The following is a 26,471-nucleotide window of genomic DNA, read 5'->3' as shown; positions in this document are numbered from 1 at the left end:
GTGAAGTTATTTTAGATAATATAATAATAACTAAAATAAATTAATTGAAAATTTATATTAATTATATTTAAATATAAGACATAAATCAATTAAATAATAATATTTAAAAAATCAACTATGAATCCTATCTTGAAAAAAAAATAGTGAAATAAATCCATTTTGCTTATCATTATTTTAAAATTTTTTATTTGTTTCTTTATTTGATTTATATTTTTTATCTTTTCTTTCTTTTATTTTCTATTTTATTTGTCTAACTCTTTTAACGTAAATTTTATAAGAATTATTTTGTTAATATTCAATTTCAAGTTATGACTTTGTGTTATTTTGTTCCTTACTAAAATTATTGGTGAATATATAATTTAATTATTATTTCAATAGTTAATTATGTTCCTTTTTTTTCTTTCTTTCCTTAATAATTGTAAACATCTAAGGATGAAATATTGTTTAATAAATATATAATTCTTAAGAAAGATTCCGAGAATCGAAGAATTCTAGCACAATAAAATAAGATAAATAAATAAGAACTATAAAATGTAGTAATTTTTTTTTTGCTAGTGTATTACTTTTTAATATAATCTTATGTTATTAATATTATAAAATAGATTATGTACATTTTTTGCTTATTTAGTGTTTTTTTAAAAGAAATAGTTAGACTTCTTAGAAGTATAAGTTGTAATAGAGTTATAAGTTTTTAAGTTACTTTTAAAGGATATCTTTGGAAAATTTGGAACTAACTTTTTTTATTATGTCATTATCAAACTATTGATCAAGTATAAGTGGTTACTAATTTTTTATTGAAACTACTTTATTACATAATTTCTATAAAGACAAAAAATATATTCTTTTGACATTCGACAATAACGAGTAATTAATTATATACAACTTTTTTGTTTTTTTTTTGTTTTTGGGCTTGTAGATTGGAGACAACAATTTTGTAACTTCGTTATTGTAGATGGAATGAAATTGTAGAATAATTATTGTGAGCTTCCTCTCTTTCAGAGATATGAATTTATCAATTATGAGTCATATTTTGAATTTCTTAAATTCAAGTCATGATTCTCTATTGCATCTATCTTCAGATTCCATTCAAGAGGTGTTTAATATTAATGTTCCTTTTTATAATATCTTTCATTGTTTGATCGAGAATCAATGGATTATAAAATGATTTTCATACCCATTCTTATTCATAAGAAGTGATCCATGAATTCTACCATTTTTTTTCCTTTTTTATATTTTTTCTTTCGAATTTTTCATTTACATTTCATAGTCTATTAATCTTATGGTTTTATTTGTTGTGTATTTATTATTGTTGTTCACAAAATCTTCTTCTTATATCAATTTAAGACCACCTATCCTATGGATAAGATATCATATTCCATGGAATTGATTTTGATCATTAAGTCTACATCATGTTTTAATATCACCAATAATTATATGAAAATTTTACACTCCTAAACATCGACTTATTCAAATAACATTTTAAGTTGTCATGTGCATGTACATGTTTGAAATACTCATGTCTAACATTACAAATGAAAACACTCAAATATGTCATTTTCTCTTTGCTTTTCTATTATAATATTAGAAAGTAGATTTTAAGTCTAACTCAACATTATTAAACTAATTTGCTCTTTGTTTTCATATTCTAATATTAGAAAACGGACTTTAAGTCTAACTCCACATTATAAAACTGATTAGTAAGGTGAGTTTTACACCACTTATATAGTGTAAATCTGTTTTATCTCTAATTAATGTGAGATCTCTACCATATAAGACAAAGAAAATGAAATACATTTTAAGCATATTTTTAACACAAATTATGTACATTTTAGCTACGAATTTTTTCAACAATGAGCAACAAATAACTTATGGCAAGTATTGCCAATAGTAACATCTCAGGGTAAAGAAAAATATAATTAGTAAAACACCCTAAATGCAGTGATGGCAAAAAACTTACAGAAGAAATGAGATGAGAAGCTTGCAAAGGTGGTGTGTTGGGAACAATGGCATGACGATGAAGGCCATTGGTATTACGAGACCTCGAGTGTGGGTGAGAAGATGGAGAAAGACGAGAGCGATATTGGTGACGAAGAGATAATGCAAGAGAGCAAGCTTGGTGGCGTGACGAAGAAGGTTGTGAGTATTGTGGCTGGCAACAACAACCAAGAGAAAAGGAAGTTGAATTAGATAACATGAAAATGTCATGAACATAAAGGACATGAGTTCAAAGGATGTTTTTGCATTGGTTTAATAACATTGTATTAATAATTCAGTGTTTTCTCTCTATTTTTAACTCAATATATATATATATATATATATATATTCGTTATAAGTTGTCCAAGTTGCCAAGAAATAGTTCCTTTGCACGAGTAAGAAACTGATGTATTTCCACGGGTCGCCCTCGTTCCGTATATGAGTTCTTTCGAATTTCTCGTATTATTTTTCGAGGATTCTTTTTTACTATCTTGCTTTGTATGTTAAAAAATGGAATGTATTCGTTGGTATCTGATTTTGATTTAGATACTATCCTTGCTGGGTTAATTCCCTTCGCCTCTTGTATAGACATGGACGATATATATATATATATATATATATATATATATATATATATATATATATATATATATATATATATATATATATATATATATATATATATATATATATATATATATATATATATATATATGTAAGAGTAAATGTGATCATTCCATTAAATTAATGTTAATATCATTTCCCCTTTTGTCCTTGGGATATTGGACAATAAAATGTAAAAAGAGTGGATGATTGTATTTGTAAATGTCAGCTCATCATTTATAAACTAGGTTAACATTGATTTAACGAAAAGAACCACATTAAGCCATTTTAAAACATTGTATCACATTGAGAAAAAATAAAAATAAAAAGGAAACATTGAATCATTATATTAAAAAAAAATTGAATTTATCAATGGACAAAATCCATCAATAAGCACAAAATTTCGTCAGTAAAGCAAGATTACTGACATATTTTAAAAAAATACAATTATCTACAAACTTTCAAAAATTCAATTACTAAAAGATTTTTTAAAAATTCAATTACCAACGAAGTTTACCTTCACATATTTAAAGCTAAAGCGGAAACTTTGACATCCATTTTGCTTATGAAAATATCCATAGATAATAAAAGTTATACATTATCCATAGATCGATTAGTGATTGGAGTATCTTTCGATAATTAAAATTCTAAAATCCATAAGTAGATTCTATTTTACTAACATTTTTTTTTATCGGTAAAATTCGTCAATAAATATTTTTTTATTGACAAATTTTTTTCTACCATTAAAATTTTGTCAATAATATAATATTTTCTTGTAATGTTATTATAAATATAGATACCAAATATGCTATTAAATATTTTAGATTAAATAAAAGATAACTAATGTTAATTTGTACCTTTAAATGTTCATTTTCCGAGGCAAATTTGTTGATTGTGTCAACAGCATTAACAGTAAACTCTGGTGTAATTTTCTTTTCCAATGAACTAATTTGTTCCTGTAAAATATAACAGTAACAATATATACAATAATATAAATTTCAAAAACGTTATTTAAATTGTACCTTAAGGTGTTCATTGTCTGAAATAAGCTTGTAGATAAACTCATTGTTAGTAAGATTAACAGGAAACTCTTGTGAAGTAGATTTCTTTTCCAACAATTTAACGCGTTCCTATAAAGCATAAAAAATAATGATAATAATAAAGAAAAATAATTACAACAATGCATAAAATTCAAATACTTGGTATTTGATTTGTACCTTAATTTGTTTATTTTCTAAAGTGAGGTTATTGATCAACTCATAGTTAGTAACATTTGTAGGTAACTCCTGTACAATTTTCTTTTCGAATGAATTCACCAGTTCCTACAGAGAACAACAAATGAAGCACATATAACAACTTAGTATCAAACACTTCTTCTGTAATTTTTGTGTTGAGGTCATTATTTTTTTTCTCATTAGCTTATTATGAAGTTGAATATGTCCTTTAGACAATGTGTCCATGTGTCTATACGTATTAAGCATCAACAAACATACAATATTTTTGTATGACATGTATTTATTAAATGTCCAATTTAAAAGACATTTTTTTAATATTTGACATAATTTTGACACAAGAGAACTCTAACAAAATGTTAATAAGGACAAATAGAGTAATTTTCTAAACCTCAAACTTATTTTATAAGTTTTTATTACAAGTATAGAAACAAGGAAAAAATCCTATACAATGAGAAATATTTATATTGTATATAAATTATTAAGAATATTTTTATTTAATCTTCTATCAAATTTTCATATGATGTGAAATTTTTTAAAGTTTTTAATTTATCTTTAAATGAATTTTGACTAAAGTGTCTTTTTCAATAATAATGATAAAGAAGGGGATAAAATATCTTAAATAAAATATATCATCTTTTCACTTTTTAGATGTTAGATAAATGGATTAAATTCACTTTTGTTTTAAGTGATAATATGTTTAGATTGTTGTATTTGACTATCTTTGTTTATAGATGATTTTGGATATGCAAATATTAATTGTTCATTTAAATAATTCATAATGAGATAATATATATTAATTTGTATTTCCATATCCTACATTTAAGATATTACACGTGTGACAACATTTATATCGAGTCGGATGTCTGTGTCAATGTTAAAAAGGAAAACACATTTCCTAGAATTAGAATTATGGAAACAATATAAATGCAGAATAATCACACACAAAATTGATAACAGAGTTCAGTTAATTATGTCTACATCTTTGGGTTGTTGCAGATCTTATATTAAAAGAGAAAGTTATAAGATGGGTAAAACACTCAACTCACAACCCAAATAAACTTAGAAAAAATAAATACTATTTTACTTTTTCTCTCTGTTTTTGTTTTCTGAATGAGTAATAATACTATGTGTGCATGTATTTATGCATAATGCAAAGAATATTTCACATCTTATTTCCTATATTTACGTAATGCTTTCATTTTATTGGTTTTTAATTTCTCTCTCTAGCACATCTCCACCAAAATTGTTTTGTTGACCAATTCTAACAATCTCCCACTTGAAGACTAATTTAAATTTGTCTTTACACCTTGATCAATGCAACAACTTTATCTTCTATGTTATTTTATCAAACCAATTGAAGTTGAGCATAACTTTAATTTGTCTATAGTTACTACCTTTGTCAACATATATGTTGGGTTCTTACTTCCTAGATTTATTCTTAATGTTCCTCATCCTCAAGCAAAGATCCAATGAAGTGATAACAAAAACCAAATGTTTTTTTCTATAGTGAAATGTTGAATTCTTTGCCAAATTTACTACACTCTGACTATCACGATACTTAACCGTTCCCTGGATTAACTCAGTTAACAAACCTTAGAGTCATATTAATTCTTTACTAGCTTCTATTTTTGTTACATACTCAACCTCTACAGTAGATAAAGAAACAATCTTTTTGTATTTGTGACATCCAACTAGTAGTTATAGTACCAACATTAAAAATGTAATAACTAGTACTTCTTTGATTATCAACTTCACCTCTAAAGTTTGCATCTACGTAGTCTTGTACTTTTAATTCTCTTTTACTAAAGTACAAACATTTTACTGTAGTGTCTTATAGTTACCTCAAAACCCATTTAACTACTTCCCAATGAGTTTTACTAGGATTTGACATAAACTTGCTAACAACTCTCACTGCATGGCTAATGTTCGACCTCATACTAACCATCGCATACATCAAAATTCCAATAGTTAAAGCATACGAAATTTTAGCCATGAATTCTCTTTCTTCATTTGTTTGTGGTGATTGGTCCTTGGATAAACAAAAAACGACTAATCAAAGGTATGCTAATTGGATTGACATCTTCCATGTTAAATGTGCAAAACACAGTTGATGTACTCTGCTTGAGAAAATTGCAAAATTTCTTTTTTCTTATCTCATGTGATTTGCTTTCCAAGGATCTTTTTCATTGGACCTAAGTTCTTTATGTTAAATTCTTTTGACAATTGCATCTTCAAGTTTTTAATTTCATCCATATTTGAACTTGCTACTAACATATCATCGGCATAAAGTAACAAAATGATATAATTAGAATTATATCTCTTGAATAAATAATAATGGTTAACATCTAACTTCTAGAAACCTTCCTTGTGCATGAAGTTTTCAAACTTCTTGTACCATTGTCTTGGAGCTTGTTTAAAACCTGTTTAAAACCATACAAGCTATGAAAGATGAGATGAAGTCTTTAGTATCCAATTAGACACGACTACTAGTAGAGATGCCTATAGGGAAAAAGACACTTCACAACAAATGGTTGTATTAAGTAAAGGAGGATCATGATGGCTTTAAGAGATACAAAGATCGATTAGTTTTCAAATGATTTCAACTAAAGGAAGGAATTGACTACACAAAAATATTTGCTCTAGTTGTGAAACTTAGTACTATCAAGTCAATCTTAAGTATTGTTGTTTGTGAAGGGCTCTCTACCTTGAGCAATTAGATGTAAAGAGTACATTTCTTTATGGAGACTTAGATGAAGAGATTTATATGTTGAAGGTTTTTTAGATGAAGGGAGAAAAGAATATGGTTTGAAGATTAAATAAGAGTTTGTATGGTTTGAAATAAGATCTAAGACATACAAGAAGTTTGAAAACATTATGCATAAGGGAGGTTTCTAGAAGTGCAATGCTGATTATTGTTGTTTCTTCAAGAGATATAATTATATTACTTTATGTTGATGATATGTGAGTAGCATGTTCAAATATGGGTGAAATTAAACTTGAAGATGCAACTGCCAAAAACATTTCACATGAAGATCTTGGGTCCAGCCAAAAAGATCCTTGGAATGCAAATCACATGAGATAAACAAAACGAAATTTTTTGATTATCTTAAGCAGAATACATTAATCGTGTTTTGCATAGATTTAACATGGAAGATGCCAAGCCAGTTAACACACCTTTGGCTAGTCATTTTTGTTTATCCAAGGACCAATAACCCCAAATAGATGAAGAAAGAGAAATCATGGCTAAAATTTCATATGCTTCAACTGTTGGAAGTTTGATATACGCGATGGTATGTACATGGCCAAACATTAGCCATGCAATGACAATTGTTAGCAGGATTATGTCAAATCCTAGTAAAGCTCATTGGGAAGCAATTAAATGAATTTTGAGATATCTACGAGGCACCACAAAAAAAATGTTTGTACTTTAGTAAAAGAGAATTAAAAATACAAGGCTATGTGTAGATGCAAACTTTGGAGGTAAAATGGATCCCCAAAGAAGTACTACTGGTTACATTTTCATTGTTGGTACTACTCCTGTCAATTGGATGTCATAGATACAAAATATTGTTGTTTTATCCACTACAAAGGCTGAGTATGTAGCATTAACTGAAGCTAGTAAAAAATTGATATGGCTTCAAGGTTTCTTAATTGATTTATTGAGAAGAGTGTTTTGTATAGTGATACTCAAAGTGCAATACATCTGGCAAAGAATTCACATTTCGTTCTAAAATAAAACATATTGGTCTTTGTTATCACTTCGTCATATCTTTGCTGGAGGATGAGGTGCTAACATTGAGAAAATTTCGAGGAAGTAAGAACCTGATAGATACAGTATCGTCTACAAAAGTAGGGGGAAATAGGCTATTATAAAATTAGGAATTTAACTGTACAGACCTATATAAGTTTACTAGGGGTTTAGTGGGGGGATAGTTGTTTAGTAGTTGGTTTTGGGAAAAGGACTAGATTATCTCAGTTTGTAAGAGTAAAATCATGTTAGAATCCTTGTAAGGTTGGGTCATTCTTCTGTTACATTGATAGGAGAAGTAACATGTTCAAATAAAGAAGTATTGTTCAGTCTTGTTACATGTCAGTTCTATCATCAGCTAAGATAGGAAGTTGTCCCACAACCCTTTTTAACTCATCAAAGATTGTTAAGCCTCTACCGTCCAGTGAAACCCTTCCTTAGATAATAATTGTGTCAAGGGTTTAGCAATTTTTCCATAACCTTGCACAAACCTTCGATAATACCCCGTTAACCCCAAAAATTCCCTCAAGGCCATGACATCCTTAGGTACAGGCCAATTGCGCATAACTTCTACTTTTTTGGGGTCTAGTGCTACCCCTTGACTGGAAATTATATGGCCCAAGTATTCTAGGCTTGGTTGGCCAAAACTAGATTTTTTTTCTATTTAACTTCAAGTGATGCTCATGTAGGACCTTCTAAACATCCATTAAGTGTTGCACATGTAAGTTCAAACCGAGATTGTACACTAGAATATCTTCAAAGAACACCAACACAAACATCTTTAAAAAGGGTTTAAGGATATCATTCATTAAGGCCCGGAAGGTTGCTAGGGGCTTTGGTCAGCCCAAAGGGCTTGACGAGAAACTCATAGTGGCCTTCATGAGTTCAAAAGGCAATTTTTTGGGTCTTTCTTCCTGCACCTCCAAAATTTCTTCTACACCAAAATTTCTTTAAATTCTCAAAAAACCCTTTGACCATTTAAGAAACCCACGGACACCACACCCCCAAAATTACTTCCGGATGTCAACTTCCGGAAGTCAAATTATATGACTTACAAAAGTCAAAATATATCACCAGAAGTCAACTTCCGGAAGTCAAAATATATCACCGGAAGTCGACTTCCGGAAGTCAAAATATATCACTGGAAGTCGACTTTCGGAACTCAAAATATATCACTGGAAGTCGACTTTCGGAACTCAAAATATATAACTGGAAGTCAACTTCCAGAAGTCAAAAATTATTATCGAAAATCGACTTCCGGAAGTCAAAAAATTAATTCTATTTTAAATATTTTTAATTCCTTTTAAAATTTGTGTTTTCTAACTTTTAATTGTTTTTTTAGTTTATTATTTATTATTTTATTTATTTTTTATGTTTTCATATTTCTTAATATATATTTTAAAAATAAAAAATATTATATCAATATATATAACTTTATTTTTATTTAATATACTGAAAAATAAATATAAATACAAAAATAAGTAAAATTAAAATAATATTTTAAATAAAAAATAAAAAATTTATTCTACTTCATTTAATTTTATTTAATAATTAAATTGATTCTAAAATAATAAAACTTTAAATTAAAAAAAAGAAAAAAAAGAAAATATATTTTCGTTTTTTTTTAAATTTAAAATTTCATTATTTACACACACACACAAATATATATATATATATATATATATATATATATATATATATATATATATATATATATATATATATATATGTGTGTTATTTTGTATATGATTTTTTTAATTTTTATTAAATTTTTAATAAATTATATTAAAATAAATATAAATTTAAAAATATAAAAAAATATATAATTGATTTTTTTAAATATGATTAAAATTAAATATTTAAATTTTAAATAAAATTAAAAAATTGAAATAAAATATAAAATACTATACACATTAAATATATAAATAAAATAATTATAATAATATCAAATAAATAAATAAAATTAAAAATAAAATTAAAAAATAATTTAAATTAAAATAGTAAAACTTTAACTAAAAAGAGAAAAAAAAATAATCTAAAGTAATTTTTCTTTTAAATTTATATATTTTATAATTTTTAATATTTTTAATATGTGTTTTAAAAAATAAAATAAAATAAAATAAAAGTTAGAAAATTAAAGATAATTAAAAATATTTAAAATATAATTAATTTTTTTATTTTCGGAAGTCAACTTCCGATAATGTTTTATGACTTCCGGAAGTCGACATCCGGTAATATTTTTTGACTTCCAAGAATTGACTTCCAGTGATATATTTTGACTTCTAAAAGTCGACTTCTGGTGATATATTTTGACTTTTGGAAGTCATATAATTTGACTTCCAGAAATCGACATCCGGAAGTAATTTTGGAGGTATGATGTCCGTGGATTTCCTTAAATGGTCAAAAGATTTTTAAAAAATTTAAAGAAATTTTGGAGGTGCAGAAAAAATACTTGGAAGTGTAGGAAGAATGAGCCCAATTTTTTCGACATCATAGGCCCTCATTAGAATTTGGTGATACTCGGATTCCAAATCCTAACTTTGAGAAGATAGATGCCCCTGCCAATTCATCTAGTAATTCCTCAATTATTGGAATTGGAAATTTATTGGGAATGGTTATCTTGTTTAAGGCCCTGTAATCTACACAAAATTGCCACTCGCCATCCTTCTTCCTAACCAAAATGATCGAGCTGGAGTAACTAATGTGGGCTGAATGATTCCTGCTTGTAACATATCTTGAACCAAGGTCTCAATCTCATTTTTTGGTGATGGTTGCATGATACGATGTGAAGGGAAATGTTAAGGATTTTTCTTGGATTTGAAGGGCTTTGGATCCAACAACGATTTTTTGTTTTTGATTTGAACGGGTTACTTCTCCCTATCAATAACAGAAGAATGACTCAATCTTACAAGGATTGTAACACGAGTTTACTCTTCTTACAAACTGAGAGAATCTCTCCCAGCCCTTTTCCCTAAACCAAGTACTAAACAACTACCCCCACTAAAGACTTTTCCCTAAACCAAGTACTGAATAACTACCCCCACTAAACCCTTTATAGTCTCTACAATTAAATTCCTAACTGTATAACAGCCTATTTCCCCCTACTTTTGTAGACGATACTGTATTTATCAGAATCCAACAAATATGTTGGTGAAGGTAGTAACTATTGACAAGTTGAAGTTATGCTCAACATCAATTGGTCTGCTAAAATAACATAGAAGACAATGTTGCTGCATTGATCAAGATGTGAAGACAATTGAAATTAGTCTAGTAGGAAATTGTTAGAATTGGTCAACTAAACAATTTTGGTGAAATTGAAAACCAATAAATTGAGAGCACTATATAAATATAGGAAATAAGACGTGAGGGTTATATTATTTGCATTATGTATAAATACCCGGCACAAAGTATTATTACTCAATCCAAAAGAAAACAAAAGATTGAAAAAAAGAAAAATAGTATTTAATTTTTCTAGATTTATTTTGGTTGAGTTGGGTGTTTTATAAACATCCATTTTAATATTTTTTTTCAATACAAGATCTGCAACAACCCGGAGATATTAGCATAATTGGTTGAACTCTGTTATGAATTTTGTTTGTGATTATTCTGTATTTATATTGTTTCCATAGATTTGATTATAAGAAACATACGTTATTTCCTAACAGCATCATGCAAAGAATATAACCTTCACGTCTTGTTTCCTATATTTACGAAGCATTTCCAATTAATTGGTTTTTAATTTCTCTCTGATGCTTCTCAGTAAAATTGTTTTGTTGACAAATTCTATTCGTAGTACATGATTAACTAATCAATCAATTAAATGTCTACATGATTAACAAAATACCTGCACAGTGGGAGGTTGCTCAGCTACTTTCTTGGCAGTCTCTAGTTCCTCGGTGAGCACTGCTTTAGTTTCTTGGAACTGAAACTCCATCTCTTGCAAATCAAGCTGCAGTTTTTCAGTTTCCTTTTCCTTGGCTTCCTTTATTTCATGGAATTGAACCTCCTTCTCTTGCAAAGCATGCTTTAGTTTTTCAATTTCTTGTGTCTTGGCTTCCAACTGAACCTCTTTCTCTTGCAAAGCATGTTGTAGTTTTTCATTTTCTTGTGTCGTAGCTTCCTCAATATCATAATGAAAACACAAAACATTTAGCATGTTGGATATGAACAATACCTCTATCGGTAAAAGAACCAAATTAGCAATAATAGGCATGAAGAAACTCTTTCATGCTTTTACATTTTCATTTACTATGAATAAATAAATTACCCTCATTCTCTTCTCATCCTCTAGAGACGAAATTAAATCTTTGACTTGCTTTGCCAGATTATTTTTTGCAGCTTCAAGTGCCTTTGTGTTTTTGGCAGCCTGCACTAAATTCAAATTTATGTATATATTAGTTGGTGTAAACTGATTTACTATACAGATAGGAAAGTAAAAGAGCCACATTGAAAAATCTAAAAGTTATAGCTTTGCCAATTGTTGAGAATTTCATATTTTTTGTAAGTTTAAACTTCTTGACAAATTTGGGCATTTTTAAATTAAGTTTTTATTAATATAAAAATTGTGAAAAATTGTGATTAATATAAAAATAATATTGTAGTTAATATAAAATAATAAATGACTAAATGATTTTTATTGTTTTTATGAAAAACATATTAGATAATAAAATCGTCATCCTAATAGTTTTCACATCATGAACTATTATTTACATGACTACTATCAAATGATTTAAAACTACCATTTTATATGAGCAACATTTCTTAACACGTAGAGACAATATAGTAACAAAATTTAATGAACATTCAATTAAAAATATCTAAATTTAATAAACTTAAAAATTAATATTTTCTACATTAGAATATATATATATATATATATATATATATATATATATATATATATATATATATATATATATATATATATATATAGTATATATATATAGTATTAGAGAAGTTTAGAATTGAATTTTATGGTAACAAAGCTCACCAATTTGTTATGATAAATGACTAATAATGCTGATTACTTTTAAAATGAAAAATACTATAGGAATTTGCGAATGATTGAAGAATGAAGAAAAGTAAACAAGAGGGAAGATGGAACACCATTTTAAGCTTTCGAAGTTCTCTCCGAGCCACTGTTCTCTTCCAGGAACACACTGCGAAAATTGTTGCTTTCTTTAACCTCCGGAAATAAGTACGAACAGTATAACCTCTATATAGACCCTGTGATAAGAAGAAAAAATAAAAACACATTAAATTATCATGTTTTATATATAATGCACCAAACATCATACAATGTGAATGTATAGTTTTTAGTGAGATAAACAATTGCCCAACACTTTTGTTGCTTTAACCTCATGCTTGTTCATTATAAAAAAGCATATTACAATGACAGAAAGGGCAAATTTCACTTGAGATTCTAGTTATAAATGATGGATTTTTTTCAAAGGAAGGATCACCGAACAGGTACAATACCAGTAAAATCTGAACCAAACTGACATAAGAGAATAACACTACTTCTAATCCAAAATGTTATATGGCAAATCTAAGCAGAAGTTTGAGATAGTATTCTTCTTTAACCAAGAAGAAACTGCTTCTCTATCCTACCTGAATAACAGCTGCAGCATGTGATCGTTTTCTGAATCTCAGGTCATTTCTAGCAACCATCCCCCTCAAACCAATTTGAATATAAATAGCTGAGTCATAAATATTTTTGTAAGCTTTTCTGGAAATATGCATTAGAAAATCTTTCTGAATTTTCAAAGAAGCTGCTTCCCTCCTCATGCATTCATACTGATGTCGTGCGAGTTGTCCTACATTAAATTCACAGCACAAAAATATACAAACAGTAATAATATTTAACTGATTACATAGTAAAACACTACAAACAGTCCTAAAGGATTCACATAAATTACACCTTTCGCAACCCTTTGAAGTCCTATGGCAGACAACAGCAATGAGATGAACTGTTTCTGACAGAGAAACGTGCGGACTTTGCTCTGAATGACACTTGCATATCTTCCCAGGTCCTCTGCACGACATGCATCCAGTTCTGCCATTTGACTTGCTCTCAGAAACACTTTTGTCTTTCCAATCTGCAATGGGAAATAGTTCAGTCAGCAACATTTTATTCCAAGTCCATGTTAAAGCAAACCAGCATGCAATGTAAATGCTACAACTGAGGTAAGTAAAAATTCCAGTTGGATAATTGGCACCTGATAATCTTTAAGATTCACTCTATCTAGAAGCCTCTTGCAAGCAGTCTTCTTATCAGGGCTGAGAATGTATGGCTATTGTTATTCAGTTTCAAATACTCCCCAATCAGATTGATCTATATGACTGGAAAAGGCAATGGAAAGGCATGAAAATACCATTCTTTCAGAACCTCAGGTGCCAGGATGCTAAACCTCTGAACAAATTCATCAAATTTCTTTCTAGTGGGATATCCAGCACAACTTATCCGAATTGCCTCCATTACTCCCTGTGAATGGCATCCGCAAACTCTCAACTCACTTGGCCACAGTACTCATGTCATACAAGAGAACACAGCCAAAATGGCATTCAACTTACTCCACATCGAAGCTGCTGCAACACAATTTTGTTCCCGAATATCCTTGGCTTCAGAAGATGATTTGGCTTTACACAACGAATGTAGTGTGGCTCGGTAGCATTAAGTGTTTGAAGCAAAGATTGCAGTTGCAGCTTTGTAATACGTGCATTAACCATAATGCAGATAAATACAAGGCAGAGATAATTTGCATTTATATACTTGGCAAAACAAAACGGACCTTAAACTGAGTGGCAACTGAAGAGAACTTTTTCGATTTTGTAGCATCCTCATGTAAAGGTGGGAACAACCCTGAAACAAAGGAGCACTTGGAGGCATTGAGTATAGAAGCATGCTCTGGAATAGCGTAGTCTTTATTTTTATCCAGGAAAAGGTCAGTTTGGTAAGTGACCTGAATTTGAAAACAGTCATATATTAACCCTTTTTTTCGTTGTGAATGAATTGAAAATAATAGCACTTAAGAAAACTATGTAGACAAAAATGTACTTCACTTACATCACCAGCATAATGCTTAATGGTGAAGTCAGTGCGAGAGAATTTTGGCTTGTTGAACCGTTTGTTGCCTTTGAAGGTTTGGTACAGCTTTTCAGCAAATGTTTCGTGCGTTGATCTTGGAAACATACTACAAAGAATAAGCATGAGAACCTCAAAATCTCAAAGGACATGCATATGCAGATTCCATTGCATATACTATATAGAAAAATATTTAATGCAAAAGTAGTCAGTGTTTGAGCCACTCAGTATTGAAATACATACCAGGCCTCATCCAGGAGAGCAATAATTCCAACTGGTTTCTGAAGTTATAAGTGTACATCAATTACAAATGTAAAATGCAAAGACACAAGTATAGCTCAGTAAAGTTCAAACACATACTCTTTTCAGAAAAGAAAATGTTAAAATTCTAACGAGAAACAACAGTAAACACAGGGAAAAGATTCTGAATTTCCTCTCTTTTGTTACTGAAAACTCATCAGAAGCCAGAAGCCAGGAACCAAGGTATCTACAGAACAAAACACCCCTTCAAAGGAGCTTACTCCTTTATAATGGAATGTGTCCAGTTTTACAAAATATATTCAAAACTTCTGTTAGGACACCACCTCCTATTACAAAGGTCTATTAAAGAAGAAATAAGGAAAAAAGAAAATACAACTGTTTGTTTTAATTAAAACAGCTGTACAATCTGTTAGTAGTTATGTTGTTGGGAAGCTTGTATATATAGGTGTGTTTTGGGGTTATAGGGGGAGGATTGGAAAATTAGTGGATAGTGGGAGATTTCTAGACCCTCAAAGTGTCAGATTTCTGTAATAATTCTGAAACTTCTATTTGAAATTTGGTTGACGACATCGTTAGGATCAATCACTGTATCCGGGTATTGTCCACTTTAGAATCTGGAATTCTGTCACGGTTTTGTCCTTTAAAAACAGTTCGGAAGGTGGAAGAGGTATCTAAATTACCTCAACTCTTAAGCGATGTGGGACTATTGAGTATACCGGGACAACTAATCAGGACATTGACTTACCGAGGAGTTTTAATTTGAATGGATGTTTTAAGAAAGGCATCATGAAAACTCATCAGGTCAACCACACTCACATTATCACGAGCAGGATTAATTTTTAGTCCAAATGGGAGTGGAAACCATGGTAGAATCATATATATAAATTAAAATACATCTGATGCAAGACTGAGATGAGAAAATGATAGAAGTTTCCCACAATAGCAAAATGGATGTAAGTGTGAACTACACCTTCTCTATGAGATCAATGACATCTTGATTATCCACGAAATCAATATAACTCCAATCAATCTCTTCCCTTTTATATTCCTCTTGCTCCATTTTGAAGATATGCTGCAAATGAAGTGTTAATTGAGTCAACAGAAATTGTTCACCAGATGATGAATGCCAACAAGATGGACAAACTAAGGGAATCAAACCTGATTGAAATGTTGCTGTAATTTCTCATTTGCCAAATTGATACAGAATTGCTCAAAGCTGTGTGCCACCAATTAGACATTACACAGGAGATTTAGAAAAGTTAGTACCACAGGAAAAAGGGTCAAATCCTAGGATTTATTTTTCTTTTATATTTTTCCGTGTTTTCTATTAAGTTAGAATGTTATAATATAGGACTATCTTACTAAAATAAAATATATATAAGCAAACTCAACTCAAGTAATGTGGGAGACAAGATCAAGTTACAAACATAAATAGCAAGGCACTATTAGGAGTCAAGTTAGAGCAATTATAACTCCACCATCGTTAAGGACTACATTATACACTAAATCATCTACAAATTATCTTCCAAAATTTCCAACTATACCTTCTTTCTATAAGTTTCTCATCCTTCAACAACCAACGCAATTATTTCTACTCCCAAAATTCTAACACAACTACCTCAACAAAAAAAAAAAAAAGAAAAAAACTCAACATTTTTTAACCATTTATGTTATGCTTGAATCACACAAACAAAATACTATGGCATGCAAAGAAGACAGATCCGTAACCAAGATATTCCCCCTTTGTAGAAAGTAGAGTTAATAAATGCATTGCACAGAAGTTTCTATCGTTAATAATTTCACTTGAAGTCAACACCTGGAAAAAAGGGTACTGGCTAAGCACCTGTTGGTTTTGAAACTCTCAAATCCATATATATCTAGAACTCCAATCAAACTATTTGACTTTGGATCTTGCCCAATAGTGTTGTTTATCTTACACATAATCCTGGACAACACATGTTTGCACCAATAGAATCACTGAAACTATGTGTTAAAATGAGCTTTTATAAGGATATGTAAACTTTTGAGCATCACAGATATAATACCAGTCAAAAAGCCTTGAATAAATTATTTTAGCCAATGAATCTCTTCTGAGAGCTGCAGAATTTGGATCAAGTGATTTTGTTATGGTGTCGCCATGAGTCACTATAATACGTTTGCAGAAAGACTCTTCAAGGGACTTCTCATCACACCTTCCACAAACAAACAAATATAAATAACCATACAAGTAATAGACTTGGAGATTAATCTTCAAGAGAAACAACAAATAAATTAACGACTTCACTTACATCAAAAGCTCAGCTGCGGTTTTTAGGTGGAAATAGGATTTTTCATCCTTGGGCTGGCAGGAATCAAACACCTCTTCCGCTCCCTTAACAAAATCAATGTTTCCTAAATGAAGTATTGCAGCTACTACTCGAAATATAGCATCCTGAGAAGAGGGATGCCAAATATTTCTAATGAAAACAATTAATAGAAAAAAAGAAGAAACATACATACACTCTCCAATGGGGATGTTACTGAGAGGTACCTGCTCCTCAGAGCTGATCCCAACAACCTCCATAGCTCTCTTAGTTGCAAGGTACTCCTTAGAATCATCCAACCCATCCAGCTCAATGCAATTTGATTGATTAAGGTAATGGAATTTTCTTGGATCCCCCACTTTGTACTTACCAGATTCCTAGACATGGGAAAACTCAAATAAAAACAATGAATCTTGTAAGCAAACTTAAAAAACTTCAAAACCCAACTTTTGAAGCTCATATGCATGTAGAGAATGCTCATAAACTTTTGTTATGAAACCATGAATCCTGTAAGCTACTTGGATCAAGGTAGTGACGAGGGAATTGAATAGTTTGAGTTTGTAAAACAAACCTCTTTGTCATTGTTGTACCAAAAACAAGGAAGAATCATGTACCTCTTTCGGTGCAGCACACAACATATAAAAGCAATGATAGTTTCTCTCAGGATCAGAAACTTGACAAACACGGGATCGTTCCAGCAAATATGTTCTGATAGCAGCTCCTGAAATTCTCCCCTTTTGATCAAACTGAATCTCCACAAACTTACCAAAACGACTGAAATTATACTATGTAAGCTTAGGACATCAATTTAGGCAAAAAAGGGTGCAGAGGAAATTGCAAAGACGAGGAAAAAAGATCTTACTGGACAACAAACTCAGTACCTAGAATTATTATTCCTAACTGTCTTTGCATTGCCAAATGCTTCTAAAACTGGATTGGACTGCACAAGTGTAAATAACAAGCAAAATAAGTAATAACATCCAAAGTTAAATGTCTCAAGAATGTTTGGTTAGACAAGAAAACTAAAAAGCAGAAACATAATCAAAATGCAGCTCAAGATTAGTTACTTACCTCGAGAACTTGTTGCTCCACCGACCGTCCTTCAGTTGCTGCTCTCCCTCCCAAAAAAGCAAGATAATGCATAAGCATCTTTGTACTCTCTGTCTTGCCAGCTCCACTTTCTCCACTAACCAAAATAGATTGGCTTCTTTTTTCGTTTATCATCTTGCTGTAGATATTTATCTTGGTTAGTGAATGCAGACACGTCTTATTCATAATTTTATATCATTTGAAAATTGCCAAGAACCTTTGATACTGTTATGAAACCAGAAACAGTAAAGAAGAGTTATAAAACCAAAAAACAATTTTTGTGTAGTTACTCAATAGAAGAAGGAAGAAAAGCAGTTATCATTCTATTACCGAGTGCAGTAGGTAATGTATTACAGAAAGATAGATCACAAAGTTGTTGCAACACACAAAAAGAGAGATGTAAATCTCCACAAAATAAGGATCGACACTCTTTTCTGTCCATCCCCAGTGACCATACAACTAACTCTCCATAAGACAAGGATTATCAATTTCAGCCAAACAAAACAGAGCTAATAGAAAAATAACAAATGTATTTCGAAAAGTCTTAATTTCTAACACTTCTTGAGATTTAACTTCGATAATCTGAACTTTGATCTTAACAATTCAAGCTTATTCTTTGAAAGTCATTTGGTCATTACGTATGCGATCTGTTTCCTCGAATTGCAATGCTCCAGGATGTTTTCCTTTGATTTTTCTACTTCTCTAATGGTATCATATTCCACCTTTATGTGCTTAGTTCCACGATGCTTGACAGGATTTTTCACAATTGCATTAACTGACTTATTATCAACTCATATGACAATAGATTCATCATGTAGCTGCTCCACATTATATAAAAATTTTCTAGATCAAATGGCATGATTTGTAACTGCTGCAGTAATAATATACTTAGCTTCAGTTGTGGGTTGAGCTACCATCTCCTTTTTCTTTGAATTCCACGATAAAACACCTCTACCAAATGAGAAAACATAACTTGAGGTATTCTTGATATCATCTAAACTTCTTATGTTCGCACTATCTATATATTCTTGAAGATCTCAAATTTCATCCTTTAAAAACTATAAGCCATAATCAGTTGTGCCTTTTAAAACCAAATGATAACTGTTTTTCTCTCTCACATACCATTAAAAGTGAAGGAGTTCCGATATCACGTTATGAAACTAGAAGCAGTAAAAATAAGTTATAAAACCAGAAAGACAGTTATCACTTCATTATTGAGTTCAGTAGGCAATATATTACAAAAAGATAGATCACAGAAGTTTTCATTTTGGTTAATACTCAAAAGAGAGATATAAATTTCTACAAAATAAGGACCTAGACTCCTCACAAAACAACGATTATCACTGATTTCAACTTAACAAACAAGAACAAATAGAAAATAAAAAATGTGATCATATATTTAGAAAAGTCTCAGTTTGTAAAAGATACTAGCAAAAGTTCTAACAATGGATGGAAAAACCAAAAATAAAAACTATCAAATGGTATACTCTCCATACCACAAACTTATTTGTTTCTTAATTATGTAGACCTGTTATCATCTTTAAAGCATAGAAACAGGTCAAAGCCACCAACCAAGGCGCAAAAAAACTGAGAGCAGCAACAAGGTACCTATATGCAGAACTTGCAATTGCAAAAGGATGCGGGCTCTGCTCACCAAAAGCCGCACCTTTATACTTTGCCATGGTACTAGTTTCAGTCAAATGAGGTAACTTTTGAAAAGGGTTTACAGCTATCAGTATACTTCCCGTGTATGTCTGCAAACAACACCACAAAAAGTAGTTAAAGCTTCGTTGCAGTGAGTGTCACAGCTAAAGAAAGCACATCCGGAATATCGATTTGACATCATCTTACATAAATCTCATTTATGGAATATCGAATTTGCAAATTCTGAAGAACTCCTGGTTCGTGCAGATATGCCAGTCTTGTCATATCTTCCACACCAGCAGGTGGGAATTCTGGATCTTTGGGATACATGTTAGCGGATTTTCTCACAACCTGCCACGGAGATGCACATGGTGTTCAGTACTTTCAACAGTTTAATAATCTCACTGTGTTAGTGAATTGGTTTAACTTTGAATTATAATGGAGAATCTAGCAAACAAACTTCTTGACAAGATTTTAGATAAACCACACAATTCCTTGCTAAAGAAGTATCCATGATGTGAATATCAGATGAACAGAGAAGGTACAAGCTCTATCACATACCATGATATTCCTTTTGACCCATACAATAATACATCACACACCCACAATTACCTCAAAAAGTACAAAGCATTGGAGATATGAACTCCATATACCAGAAAGAGAAAATGTTGTTTGCACGTTTATGTGTGTGCTACAGACACATATATACGGATTTACCATATATTCAGGATACTCACCCTCGTGCCCGATTCAAAGAGGATCGTGACCTCGTCTTTGTTAGATTCCTGGATTTCTCCATTTATCCAAGCTAACTCAGGGTCCTCTACCCAAACATGGGATCCCACTACGAAATTGACTTTATCAGCCTGCATTCAAAAGAATCATCAGTGCTTTTATCATTTGTGGGCATGCAAACAAATTGGTGAGACTTTGCTCCCACATTACAAGTAAAGGTCAATCTTATAAATGAAACCAACGCTGTCATTTTTACATCACAACATAGTAAAGACCACCTAGTTAAGCACCCTTTAAACTTCAAAAACATAGTTACACAATGTGAAATGGAAAGTGTAAAAGAAATTATTACCATTGCCAACAAAATATTATGCACCCAAATGAATCCGAGGATCAGCTACTCAAACCTTGGATTGCATCACCAGAGTCTACCAAGCAATGTGGAGAAATGACTTGAGAATATTGAACTTTTAAGGGTGCAAGGAGTAAAATATCTTGATGAGCTATCTGCTTATCTATCTCTACCTGAAAGAAACTTGCACTTGTTATATATATAAGTTAGCATTTTCTTGGTGTGAAGATTGAAAGCTTCAAAATGGGAGTCACACCAGGAAAGTAGCGTTGCAGAAGAGGCTCCACAATCACGTGGCTTTTCACAAGAAGATGATCCAACCTATGCTAAACCCTCCTCTGCAACTATCTCCCTCTATTCTCTTCTCTTGCTTCTGCCTCACTCTTTTCCTTCTATGTGTCAAGCCAAGCCAATTTTCTGGTGCGTGTCTTCCCCAACAACGCAAACACGTTATAGCATGACCCATGAAACGTGATCACAAACAACAACTACGTGTGTAGGTATATCTCCAACATCCATTTGTATCCTAATCTTATGTAACTGGCACCCCATGAAATCCAACTTCACATGCTGTCCTTATTCCTCTCACAAGATGCCATATATACACTTCCAACTAAAATAGAAAATCTCTGAATCCCTCGTTGTTTCTTCACACCTTGGATTCATTGTTCGTACATGAATCTCACATGCACGTATGCACTATGCCATCATGGGATTCCTCTTTCTTGAATCCAAATACACCATGTCTTGCAAATTGTCGATGCATGTGATGAGAGTTTTGACCTGATCAATCTCAGAAAGTGTCCTCAATCTTTCTCCTCCCTTGGCCCTTCTTCTTCTTCCACACCATGCATCATCATCCACGAATGATAATCCTATGATAAATCCAAAGAAATTAAGAGATAACACAAAATCTACACGCCTTTTCTTGAATCAAAGCCTCTAGCATCCACCCTCATCGTCGTTGAAGAACTCATCGGTGTAACATCACCAGTGTGGTAGTTTTTCAACCATTGGATTGAATCTGAATAGCTGATAGAAAAATTGATTTTGGCAGAATTCAATGGCTTAGAACATGTCACTTGTTGCATCGGTGCAACGGTGGCATGTTAACTTTTTTCCTTAACAGATATGAATCATACCAATGTTTGTTTACCCTTATTCGAGGAAAACCGGAGATCTAACTCGCTTCTCTACGTGGTTAAATCTACCTCATTTTCTATTTTTAATCTATTTTTTTCTATTATAGTACTAGTACTGATATTAAATTCCAATCTTATTATAAACTTATTATAATTATTTTTGTATTTGTCTTGTAATTTGTTTCTTATCTATATACTTGTAAATTGTTTATACTATTGCATAAAAGATTATTTCTCTTAGTGTTTACAATTTTTTCCCCCTATATTATTATCCTTTTAAGTAATATTTATTCTGAAATCAATTTTACCGATTTTACTATTTAATTCAGTTTTTTTTTAATTTAATCTTTACTTAATTTACTATTTTTATTTCAAAATTTAACCACTTTTTAAAATTAGAGTAACTATCTATAAAAGAGCTATCTAAAACCACGAAACTCGTGCGCACATGTATTTGTTTTTATTTATCTATAACAATAACAATATATAAAGAAAATTCCTCTTTTTTATCCATTTTTTATTTTCCAATTTTACCCTTAACTATTATTTTAAAAATTATTTATTTTATAATTATTTTTTTAATTGTTTTTTAAAATCATTTTTATTTTGACCGTTATTCTAAAAACATTTGTTTAACAGTTATTTTATTTAACAACTATTTTAAAATTTATTATATATATATTTTAAAAATAAATATTATTATCTTATAAAAATTAAAAAATGCGGATACACATACACGACAACGTCTGTGTGTTCGCTAGTGATAATAAAAAATAATGAAATTATAATTACAAAAATAGATATAAATAATTTTTACAATTTAATTATATATAGTTTTTATTTATTTTGTATATTATTTTTGTTTCTTTAATTTTAGGAAAGTTAATTAAATTTAGAAAAACAATTAAATAGAAAAACAGTTAAATTTAAAAAAATATTACTCAAAAGGATGAAATTGAAAAAAAAAAAATCATCTTTATATAATAGTATAAATTATGAAATTAAATATAAATAATTTTTATAGTTTTATTGTAAATATTTTTATGTTTATTTTATATGTAGTTTTATAATTAAAAAATGGTTAAGTTGAAAAAAAATGATAAAATTGAAAAAACGGTTAAATTTAAAAAAAATGTAAAATTGATAAATAATTATTTTAATTTAGAAAAATAAACTTCTATTTAAAAGATAAATTTGAAAAACAAATTACGGACACAAAAAAACTTTTTATATTTTAATAAATAATAATTTTAAAAAATATATTTAAAGGTAAATTTGGAAAATAAAATGTGGACAAAAAGAATGGTATCCCTTTATATTTTATAAAGATAATAATGTGAAACAGGTCAAGCAGACCGGCCCACGAGCGGGCCCACAAGCCTTTGGTTAAAAGTGTGGGACAGACTGCAATTCTAAATTTGTTAAACCACATAATTTGTAATCTGCACGGACCAATAAGGTGGGCAAGTTAGGTGTAAGATCCTAAAAAATGGCGTTTTAAAAGTGATAGTAATTTAAAAATAGTGAAACTCAATTATTTTAGTATAAATAAAATTGTTAAATGAGTTTCATTATTTTAAAACACACAATCTCTCTAGAGACCACATTTATAGAGTTTTTTGACTTCTCTCTAGGAGTTTTATCTCTCTAGTCATCTGATTGAAGAACCGAGACTGTAGTATTGATCATTTTGATGAGCTCTTTAAGTTGGTCTGTTCATTTTCTCTGTTCACGTAATTTGAGTTTTTAACATCTTTTTTGTCTATTTCTATTTTTTGTCGCATGTGAGCCCTCTCCTACTTGCATGTGCCGTTTTAATCATCAGTATGAGTCTCTACTAATTAGTGATCATAACAATATGTCTTGATCGTTCTTGTGATGTTTTTATGTGTAAATAGAGCATCATGTGGAGTTAAATGTGTTTTGATGTTCCTTAAGTCTGTTGAGTTGTTTAGGCCAGTTGAGCCGCTTTGTCAGGTAAGGGAAGCTAGTTTTTCTCTGTGTGTGTGAGTTTAACAAAAATTTATGGTTGCATGTTGTTACTTTTAAGTTAAGAAATGAGATTGGCTGTGATTGAGGAATTCTAATATAGCATGTATGATGGTTGTGACCTAGTATGATGATTGATATTGGCATGTTTGTGACTAATTGAGTTTGGTAATTATCATTAATTGTATCAGTGATTTTGGTATATGTAAATTGTTTAATAAATCTGGAATTTTGGCATGTTGTTACTTTTAAGTTAAGAAATGAGATTAGCTGTGATTGAGGAATTCTAATATAGCATGTATGATGGTTATGATCTAGTATGATGATTGATATTGGCATGTTTGTGACTAATTGAGTTTGGTAATTATCATTAATTATATGAGTGATTTTGGTATGTAAGTTATTTAATGAATCTTGTATGATTGGTCGATTGATTATTAAGGAATTTGGGAAAAATGAAGACTACTGAGAGGAATACCTTTCTAAGGAAATATGGAAATTTCCTGAATCTTTTAGAGGTTCTCACACATGTCCCAATCATCACTATTTTGGTTCAATATTATGATCCACAACTTCGATGCTTTATCTTCCAAAATTTTCATTTAGTGTTATAGTAGAAAAATTAGGGCACATTCAGGATCTACCAATAGAATGCAAAACCAATTACAAGCATGCAATGCAAATACCTTTGTTTCGACCCCGACCGGGATCATGAAAGTACACCATACAAAGTTGGGAAGTAAAATTACCAAAAAGGGAAATTCCAAGGGCATCCCTCAAAGGTTTCCAGAATGGCATTTGTGCCAATTGGCTAACAAAGAAATCGGGGAAACATTTATGGATGTACTAGCGTTCACCCTTATAGTGTTATGCTTTTCCCAAGCATTGATAATTTTATTGACTTTTCAACTATTAACGTCTTCATAGCATATAAAGTCAATGAAGAAAGTTCGTGGTGGAGCTCTTGGTGCGGAATGGATAAAAGCTCCATGAAGTAGATGTTTTCCATGGAAGAGAGTGGAAGCAAGTGTTTAAGGCTCTTGCTAAGCATTGGTTCGGACTAAGTGTTTGAAGGTTTAGCTTAAGAGAAAGCTAGGGAAAGGTGGCTAGAGGAGATGATTCAATCTTGTAGCAAAGGAGACTCTTAAATGCAATAGGGTGGAGTACTCTTAACACTATGCTTCTATTGCAAAATTCAAGAGTAAAAATGTACAAATGGTCTACTTTTGGCTATTATATGTGAGCCTAAAAGCTAGACTAATTTTTGGCCTTAGATCAAGCTTGGAAGAGAAGCTTTAATCATCACCCTTGGATGGTGGCTTGGACAAGGAGGCATCTTCATAGCCTTTGGATGAAGACTTGGAAAAGAAGACAGTCTATTAACCCTTGGATGAAGGAGACGAATGGGTGGAGTGTGGACTTGGCTCCATGGGATGCATGATCCATGAGGAAGTCACAGCCTAAGGGAGACTCTTAGTGGGCCGAGCCCATTTGTACATGTAACACCTATTTTTGTGTCTTACACCATTATTGAAAGCAAAGCCCAAACATTGACCCAATTTAAAATCTATTCTATTGGGCTTTGATGCACTTCTTTAAGTCTTGGTGATTTCTTTGGCCCATGAAAATAATGTGACAAGCCCATTAGATTTGGGTCCATCTATTGGGAGGCCCATTTGAATCTTTTTCATCATACTTCTTGTTATTGGGCCTTTTGGGCTTGGGCTTGAAGGTGCAATTGGGCTTGGTGGGGTCACATAAGTTCGATCACTACAATCTTAGCTGATGTTTATGGGAATTTGAATGTGTTATGAGTTTAAGAGAAAGAAGTTGTTATGTTGTTTGCCAGTTTTATATATATGGTTCATTTCTCATGTGAGTCCAAACAATAAGTCAACTGCTAAGGGAGCAAAGGAATATTTTTTTTCTAATTTATATAATGGGATGATCAGACAGGAGGTGTCCTAGTTGTAGAGGTCACATGTAGAGATGACAAATAAATTTGTCCTCGTGGGTATTGCCCGAACCCGTCCTTGCTTTGACGGGGGATCCCCACATTGACTGGGTATGGGTATGGGTATGGGGAATCCCCGACTTTTTCAATTGGGTATGGGGATGGGTATGGGGATGTCTATATCCCCGCCATAATACCCGTCTCCGTCATATCTCCGTCTAAATTATTAAAATATTCACAATTAATTAAATAACCATATATATATATATATATATAGATATACACGGTCTATTTTTTATTTCTTCTAATTATTTGGTTTCTTATGAAACTCATTCACATCTCTAATATATTTTTCATC

General features: G+C 30.9%; 1 protein-coding gene across 3 annotated transcripts; it reads right to left on the bottom strand.

Moving 5' to 3' along the window:
* Positions 1-1,813: 1,813 nt before the first annotated feature.
* Positions 1,814-22,175, bottom strand: LOC114173095 (myosin-6-like). 3 transcript variants are annotated; one of them, XM_085669791.1, is made up of 29 exons: positions 21,285-22,175; positions 21,029-21,201; positions 20,679-20,807; positions 20,149-20,292; positions 19,906-20,051; positions 18,280-18,436; positions 18,090-18,148; positions 17,823-17,982; positions 17,436-17,585; positions 17,194-17,336; positions 16,951-17,097; positions 16,749-16,850; positions 16,064-16,121; positions 15,876-15,977; positions 14,888-14,925; positions 14,627-14,753; positions 14,352-14,522; positions 14,134-14,265; positions 13,935-14,044; positions 13,779-13,839; positions 13,481-13,658; positions 13,171-13,376; positions 12,667-12,786; positions 11,828-11,926; positions 11,405-11,680; positions 3,795-3,899; positions 3,600-3,707; positions 3,435-3,533; positions 1,814-2,149 (listed from the first exon to the last, which is right to left on the bottom strand). In XM_085669791.1, the coding sequence occupies exons 2-29, from the start codon at positions 21,029-21,031 to the stop codon at positions 1,829-1,831; spliced, it is 3,651 nt and encodes a 1,216-aa protein (XP_085525917.1). In that variant the 5' UTR covers positions 21,032-21,201; positions 21,285-22,175; the 3' UTR covers positions 1,814-1,828. The 3 variants fall into 3 exon arrangements, with proteins under 3 accessions (XP_085525917.1, XP_085525918.1, XP_085525919.1); XM_085669792.1 differs by lacking the exon at positions 16,749-16,850; XM_085669793.1 differs by lacking the exons at positions 1,814-2,149; positions 3,435-3,533; positions 3,600-3,707; positions 3,795-3,899 and having other exon boundaries at positions 11,441-11,676.
* Between the last annotated feature and the right edge of the window lie 4,296 nt (positions 22,176-26,471).

Source organism: Vigna unguiculata, chromosome 2 (genome assembly GCF_037176805.1).
Source record: "Vigna unguiculata cultivar grain cowpea cultivar isolate G323 ecotype 2 chromosome 2, ASM3717680v1, whole genome shotgun sequence".
NCBI classification, from domain to species: domain Eukaryota; kingdom Viridiplantae; phylum Streptophyta; class Magnoliopsida; order Fabales; family Fabaceae; genus Vigna; species Vigna unguiculata.
The sequence above is the reverse complement of the archived record's forward strand: the minus strand, read 5'-3'. Positions and strand labels throughout refer to the sequence as shown.

Bases quoted from the DNA above. Each gene is read 5' to 3' on its own strand.
- LOC114173095 (XM_085669791.1), bottom strand. The intron at 20,293-20,678 runs GTGAGTATCCTG...TCTCCGTGGCAG, and splicing joins TCTTTGAATCGGGCACGAGG to GTTGTGAGAAAATCCGCTAA. The intron at 13,377-13,480 runs GTGTAATTTATG...AATTTAATGTAG, and splicing joins ACTTCAAAGGGTTGCGAAAG to GACAACTCGCACGACATCAG.